This window comes from Hordeum vulgare, chromosome 5H (assembly GCF_904849725.1).
Source record: "Hordeum vulgare subsp. vulgare chromosome 5H, MorexV3_pseudomolecules_assembly, whole genome shotgun sequence".
NCBI lineage: Eukaryota > Viridiplantae > Streptophyta > Magnoliopsida > Poales > Poaceae > Hordeum > Hordeum vulgare.
Window position 1 is genome coordinate 309,915,956 of NC_058522.1, and position 7,207 is coordinate 309,923,162.

The 7,207-nt window shown below is 44.8% G+C and overlaps 2 protein-coding genes across 3 annotated transcripts; one reads left to right on the top strand and one right to left on the bottom strand.

Moving 5' to 3' along the window:
* The first annotated feature begins 1,846 nt into the window (after window positions 1-1,846).
* LOC123398112 (probable protein S-acyltransferase 4) lies at window positions 1,847-5,273 on the top strand. Of its 2 annotated transcripts, XM_045092615.1 has the most exons (5): window positions 1,847-2,462; window positions 2,669-2,854; window positions 3,081-3,395; window positions 3,882-4,115; window positions 4,516-5,273. In XM_045092615.1, exons 1-5 carry the CDS (start codon window positions 2,385-2,387, stop codon window positions 5,098-5,100), a joined length of 1,398 nt encoding a protein of 465 aa, XP_044948550.1. In that variant the 5' UTR covers window positions 1,847-2,384; the 3' UTR covers window positions 5,101-5,273. The 2 variants fall into 2 exon arrangements, with proteins under 2 accessions (XP_044948550.1, XP_044948549.1); XM_045092614.1 differs by lacking the exon at window positions 1,847-2,462 and having other exon boundaries at window positions 2,538-2,854.
* A 150-nt stretch (window positions 5,274-5,423) lies between these two features.
* LOC123398114 lies at window positions 5,424-6,808 on the bottom strand. Its single transcript, XM_045092616.1, has 2 exons — window positions 6,460-6,808; window positions 5,424-5,828 (listed from the first exon to the last, which is right to left on the bottom strand). Exons 1-2 carry the CDS (start codon window positions 6,658-6,660, stop codon window positions 5,715-5,717), a joined length of 315 nt encoding a protein of 104 aa, XP_044948551.1. The 5' UTR covers window positions 6,661-6,808; the 3' UTR covers window positions 5,424-5,714.
* Window positions 6,809-7,207: the final 399 nt, after the last annotated feature.

Consider the following 7,207-nt stretch of genomic DNA (forward strand, 5'->3'; position numbering starts at 1 on the left):
CCTCCGGAATGGTTGTCTAACCCCGCGTGACTCTGTATTGAACCCACCCTTGATACTTTCATGGTACTTGGTCCTAGATTGCTCCATAACACCTGCAGCCACAAAAAAGTTAAAAAATAACTAGAATACTAAATACGCAATGCTCACATGAGAAAATGCAAAACCCACTAAATATGCAATGCTCACATGAGAAAGTGCAAAACCCGTTATCATGCATAATGGACACATATTTAGTTTAATGGGACATAACATATGAAGAGAAGATGCAACATATGATCTCTAAAAATGCGTAAAATACAGATCTATCACCCCACTAGCAAGCTTAGGAAAAATATATGATCTCTACAATACATTGATATTGTTGAGAAAACCTGGCAAACCAAAGAAGCTATGTCAAATCCACAAGTCATGTCGATCCATGACTTCGAGCAGAATAGTGTGATCACTATGATGGCCAATGTACTCCATGTGCCAAGCCATAGGGCAGTTTTCCACCTCCAATGCATGAAATCCACACTCCCAAGCATGCTCGACCATCCTCTCACTTCATTCATCACCATCAACTTCTTTGTGTCCTCTCGTTGGGAGCTTGGAGATACTCGGGTCCAAAAACCCGGATCAAAACCTTCGCAGACACCCACATGCATTTGAGCATCGTATATTTTCTAATGTGAAGATACTCATCGATGTAGTCAGCTAGAATGCCATATCTATCACTCGCATTGTCGCCGATATCTTTTGGTGTGAACTAAACCTAAGCAAACCGCTGACATTCCTTGTGCGAGTGAAAAACGACAAGTTTGCTTGCAAGCTTCCACAAGCGAACAAAAGATCTACGCATTTGATAAGGTCTACGAAAGAGGTGAGCGGGATAGGTCGGTACCTCGGCGTACTTTCATAAGCAAGGAATGGTCGAGAGCTCGGTTGTGCAGAACGCAAAGATGGCCAACCGTCGATCCTCGACGCTTTTCTTCTTGCCGCCCTCAAATTCTTGGACGAGCTGCAACAAGACGAAGTACTCGAGATCATCATCAAAAAGCAAATCCTCCATGTCAGAATCATCCGACAGCGACGACGACAATGAACCCCAAACAATATCCATCTAAAAGATAAATCTGCTATTCAATCTTTATATCACCCGTGTCCTAAAATTAAACCGATGGAACCACTAACACCACGAGAAAAACTGCCAAACCCACTGGCGGTCAGCAGCAAAACGCCCCTTCCCCACGAACGTGCGGCCCCAAACCCGTAGCGTTGGCGGGAGAATCTACGGTCAAGCACGCCCGGAGCACCCTCTTTTGGCCACAAAGGGACATCACACAAAGCTCCATGTTGGATCCATGGCGGCGGCCATTATTTAACGGCTAGGGCATTTTGCGCTAGGGGATGCTCTAAGGATTGGCTATTTTCCAAGAGATTGGCGACATGCAGGGCCCACAGCCACGTGTCGAGCACACGACGCGGCTGACGAAACTCTCGGGTGTATTAAATCGTTTCCTGGTGTGTATAGGCTGTGTGTTGCGGACATGATGTTTTTGCACCCAAGTTCAAATGAATTCAAATGAACAGTAAATTAAAAAAATATTATAAAAATGTTCAAAAAAATCTGATTTTTTGGCAAACTTTGACAAATGTTCTATGTGCTCGTAAAATTTCATCATGAAATCACATTTATGGAAGTCTGGTAAAAAAACAAAATCGAAACTCTGAAAATGCTACTTCCAAAAGCATTTTGAAGCACTATTTTTTCTTTTTTTTCCATGACTTCAAAAAATGTGATTTCGTACTAAAAATTTGCAAGCTATTAGAACATTTGTCAAAGTTCTTTTTTTTTTACTTTTTAAAATATTTTTTTGAATTTACTGTTCATCCAAGCTCATTTGAGCTTGGGTGTAGAAAAGCACGGAATAGAGCACTTTCCGTGTGTTGCTAAGAACGATCTCCAGGAATGTACTAGAACTACCGTTCATCCTAGCCGTTGCGTGGCTTGGCGACCATAATTTCAGTTAGTGCGTGGGAAAACGAAAAAAGACAAGTGTACATCAAGGCCAATTGGGATCGCCGCCCTGCCCTTTGTCTGCGCCTAACCAACCGGACGAGCAAACAAACAAATATCCTCCTCGCTTTCCCTCTCATGCTCCAAAGTCCAAACTTTGTCCTGCCTGCAACCAAGCCTTAAACAAGAGCAAAAGTACGCCAGCGTAGCAGCGGGTGTGCGACCATCCCAACGACGGCGACCTCAATGTCATCGCCATCGTCACCGTCACCGCCGCCTCGCTCGGCAGCATCAGCCCGTCTCGTCGACTAGAGCCAGGCACACCCAGAAAAACTCAATCTTCCCCATGCTTGAAGGCTGAAGCAGCAGCGAGAGGAGGGACAAGATGATGGTGTCGTCGGAGGCTGAGCCGTCGCCGCCGCAGCAGCCCAAGCGGCTCTACCAGGCCTGGAAGGGGAACAACGTACGTACTTACATGCTTGCTCCACTCCCCTCTTCGCCTTCCTCCCCGTGACGCGGTCAGAAGAGCTCTGGCGCGCCATGGCAGCTGTGCAACTGTCGATAGCCTTTCAGCTAAAATCAGGGATTCGTGAAAGCGGCAGGGTTTTTAACTGTGTGTGTGAGACAGCAGAGTGTACTCACCACAGATCATTCTTCCCTTCTCTGCAGGTATTCCTGTGCGGTGGACGGCTTATACTCGGGCCGGACGCGGCCTCCTTGCTGCTGTCATCGTTCCTCGTAGCCGGCCCGGCCATCGTCTTCTGTTACCAGATGCAGTCCAAGTTCTTCCGCTCCAATGGGCAACCACACATGCACCGGGCTGCGCTACTGATTGTTATCATCACAACACTAGTGGTTAGTCTTCATCTTGCTGTCTGCATACCTTCGGTAGCACCTTCTTCATCAGTTCTATCATCATACCCACAATAATCACAATGGCTGGAGTCAACAACTATTCCAGCCTTCAAACTTAAGGCTGAAACCAACAGGGCGGCTGTTTCAAACTTACGATTCCAACTGCCGGTATGCATACCAGGTGCAACACTGAACGGCCCTTGTGTTGTTCGACAAAATATCGCAGGATCTGTTCTTCCTGTTCATGACATCGGCCAGAGACCCAGGAATAGTGCCACGGAACACAAGAGCCCCACCTCCCGAAGCTGATGAACGGAACCTTCCCGCCACGCCATCGATGGAGTGGAGCGTCGGGGGCACCCCGCGGATGAGGTTTCGCCGGACCAAGGATGTCAACGTGAATGGCTTCACGGTGAAGCTCAAGTTTTGCGAGACCTGCCTCAGGTACCGCCCACCACGATCCTCGCACTGCTCCATCTGCAACAACTGCGTACAGAAGTTTGATCACCACTGCCCATGGGTTGGCCAGTGCATTGGACTCGTAAGTACACATGGTTATTGCTTATTCCCTACCATTAGTCATAATAGAGTATCATTATGATGAGCATCTAGCAGAGAGAAAAAAAGAACTAGCCTTTCTTGATTGAACTTTATCTTCAGTAAGAGACGGGAAGAAAAAAGGTCAAACATTCTTTCCAAGTAAAAGTCCAGACCTAGCCTAACTCCCTTTAATCACCTCTTGGTTTTCTTTCAGTGCAAAGTTAAGGTATATCTAAAACTATGTAGTTTAAAGGACTACACAACTTTTCTTAAACAATTAAGTTGAATGAGAACATACAGCCAATGGCAGCAAGTTGTTAGTCTATTCCATTATCTGACTAGATTTGCAGGTAAGGTTACGATCAAGGAAACAGATTTCTGAATTAAGTCCTGAACTATACCTAACTTATCTCCCATTAGTTGATTTTCGAGGCCTCAATTGTAGTTGACCCATCAATAATCACAACGTTTTTTATTTGCCTTGCAGAGGAACTACCGCTACTTCTTTCTGTTCATAGCCACATCGACATTCCTGTGCATATCCGTCTTAATCTTTTCATGGTTGAATGTCCACTGCGAAATGCAAGACAACGGCGGCTCTATCTGGAAGGCCTTGCGCAAGGAAATCTACTCTTTTGTGCTAATCATCTATACTTCAATTGTTGTATGGTTCGTCGGCGGCCTAACAGTATTGCATCTCTATCTGATCAGTACTAATCAGGTGACATTTGCTTCCTTTTGCTGCAATTTTAGATAATTGTTGTAGTTTCTAGTCCTTTTAACTCTAACTGAAGTAATGGACTTGAATACACTATACAATACTCATAGGTCTAATCTCTTTAACTAGCTCTTCCATATACCATGAAGGAGGGACAGGGAAATGCGTGTTCCCTGCCTTGCTCGATTAAGTTGAAACAGCATGAAAATGCGAGTTCCCTGCCCTGGTGAAAAAGTGGGGCAGAGCCGTATTGAAAATGTTAGCTAAAGACATACCATATAATGACGTGAGTGGATTGTTTGCATGTCTAGTGGTATAGAAGTTAATTGCAATGCATATTATTGCTGTACTTTATGTTAATATCCTTGCATAATTTTACTGATATCAACTATAAATTCTGCAGACAACATACGAGAACTTCAGATACAATTATGACAAGAAGGATAACCCTTACCGAAAGAGCATTACGAAAAACTTTGCCGAAGTGTTCTTCACCAAGATCCCTCCTCCATTGAATGACTTTCGTTCACATGTAGGTGAGGGTGCACTGGAAGCTGGGTTCTACACTCCATATATTGGGCTGGATGTGGCCAGCACAAGGGAAAAGATTGATACAGATATGCGAGAGAAAGAAGTACTCGTAGCGGGGGTACAGATTCCAACAGTGTTGCAGAATATAGACTATGGTTCCTTTGAAGATGGTCTGTATGACAAGAACAGGAACAATGGCAACAAAACAGTGGCTTTTGCTCCAGCTTGGTCACAAAAAGGAAGTGAAGATGCTGGAACATCTGCAGCAGCTACCACATCATGTAAGGAGGAAACAAGTGAGGACGATGCTAAGGAAATTAGTAATTCAAATACAAGTTCTGCACGGACATCTACAGAAGCTAACACGATATCTGAGGTTGAAATAGTTAAGGACGATGCTAAAGAAAGTAACACTCCAGATAGAAGTTCCGCCCGGTCCTTGAAAGGCATGAGCTGATAAGTATCGCTCATATATGTTTGGGAATTTGTCTATAGATATGGCCACTGTGAGTTGGCATCATTCTTTGCAATATATAGAAAAGGCAAGTGCTGGACTATTCAATTACGTCAGCAAATGATTTAAGGAGTGTAATGAACCGAAGTATTATCAACATTTTTTGTACATTTTTACATAAGATATTCCTAACTCTAGGGCATGTTGACCTTGCATGACAGAAGTTGACATAGCAAGCGAGGAGTTTGAATAGTTCTACTGATGAATTCATTCCTTACTTAGTAATGAAGCGGGTCAGATGGTATAATGAAGTACTTCACAAAAAATAACAAAAATATATATAATTTAAGGGTAAGCAGAAAGGAGCAACCTACCATACAAAAATTCAGATTTGTGCAAATTACAACACAAACATGATTGATGCACATAACTTAACTTCAAGAGGAATGCAGACGCCATGGAACAAGGTAGTACAAAGCATCAACAGAATCAAAGCTACTGCTCATTATTGGGAGAGTACAGCTGCTTACAGGTAGCACGCTAAACTGTCCAGAACAACTGGAAATTTGTAGCTCAAGCAAATATGCCCAAAAGCAGTACCACGGGTCGCCAAGCTCTCAAGGCTGGTACACATCTGGAAGCTGAAGGCCTACACTGGCAGCAGATTTGTTCAATATCTTCTTCATCTCATCAGACCGATCCACAGCTATATTGTACGAGAATAGCAGTTCCTGGACAATCAAGTATATTTTGCAGTTAGTGGAATACACAGTGCATGAAAGGCCGAGGGTACTATGACCACTATTACAAGGATGTGATCATGTAAACGACTTGTTAAGTCTAAAATAGGTCGTGTTATGGAAATCATCAGCAATAAAGCGACGCAGATTCTATTAGTTAGATGTCACCATTCAAACTAGACTGCCAGAGCAATATCGCTCTAAAATGGCGATCTAACAAGGTGAATCATGGAATTTAGGAATTAGATAAGCTCTGTTGTCTATTGTAATACACTTTGGACCCAACAATTAGCACATATGAAAAGTATAGAAAGACAGGTTGATCAGCTAAATGCAAATCCAAAATAGCTCATTCCCAAATTAACCACGACAATAAGCTCTCGCGAACCACCGCCTTCATTAGCATTTCGTCGAACACAAGTAAGCACAACCTTTCTAACCGGAAGTATATATACCAACAGAAAACAAAATGGTTCTTCCCAGCTACAAGTATTTAGGTACAGAGGGAGTACAAAAGAAAAGCTCTCACGAACTACCGTCCTCTTTAGCATTTCATCGAACACAAGTAAGCACAACCTTTCTAATAGGAAGTATATATACCAATAGAAAAAAAATGTCCTACCTTCTGGTGTTGGATGCTGGTGAGATGGTAGGCGTAGTCCCCGGCGAGCCGCAGCCTCGCTCTGGCGTCGGCCTCCGTGCCGGCCGGGCTGCGGAACTCGGCGGCCACGAACTCGCGGAAGTGCTTCTTATCGGCGCCCACGCCGACGTGCTTCTGCACTGCCTTCATGACCCTCCGGTACACGGCTGCGGTGCCCGCCATGGGTTCGTCTCGCTCAAATACGGCACAACGCGGCGGCGGCGGCGGCGGCGAGGATGCGGGACGGCTGCGGGCCTGCGGCGGTGACGATCTACTTCCCCTCGCTCTCCCTGATTCGTGTTCGGCCGTTTGATCAGAGTTTTCGCGGCCCAGATCGAGCGAAGAAATGGCCGATGGCGTTTCGTCCAAACACCCTCGTGATTACTTTCGATACTTTTTTAAAAAAAGTTTCAGCAATTGCTGGCAGTTTCATTGACAGCATGTTTGGTTGCACTCCAACGGACAGACTTAAACGGATGGTGATTTTATTCGTTTTTCGTTTATTCGTCCGTTTGGGTCGTCCGTTGGCATGTCTGCATCTGATTTTTTAAATGAGTTAGCACATGCAACCAACATGAAGCAATGGACAGCAGCATTGTGGCAATGAAGATGGACCAGCGAATTAAATAAGTAGGCAGAGGTGGATGGATGGCTGTGTGACAAATAGGCTAGACCGGACACATGCGGACAAAGAAAGGGCGCGCGCGTCCGCTTCGTGTCCGCGACGACG

Bases quoted from the DNA above. Each gene is read 5' to 3' on its own strand.
- LOC123398112 (XM_045092614.1), top strand. From the start codon at position 2,540: ATGGCAGCTGTGCAACTGTCGATAGCCTTTCAGCTAAAATCAGGGATT. The intron at 3,396-3,881 runs GTAAGTACACAT...TTTGCCTTGCAG, and splicing joins TTGGCCAGTGCATTGGACTC to AGGAACTACCGCTACTTCTT. The intron at 4,116-4,515 runs GTGACATTTGCT...TAAATTCTGCAG, and splicing joins ATCTGATCAGTACTAATCAG to ACAACATACGAGAACTTCAG.
- LOC123398114 (XM_045092616.1), bottom strand. From the start codon at position 6,660: ATGGCGGGCACCGCAGCCGTGTACCGGAGGGTCATGAAGGCAGTGCAG. The intron at 5,829-6,459 runs GTAGGACATTTT...TTGATTGTCCAG, and splicing joins CCAGCATCCAACACCAGAAG to GAACTGCTATTCTCGTACAA.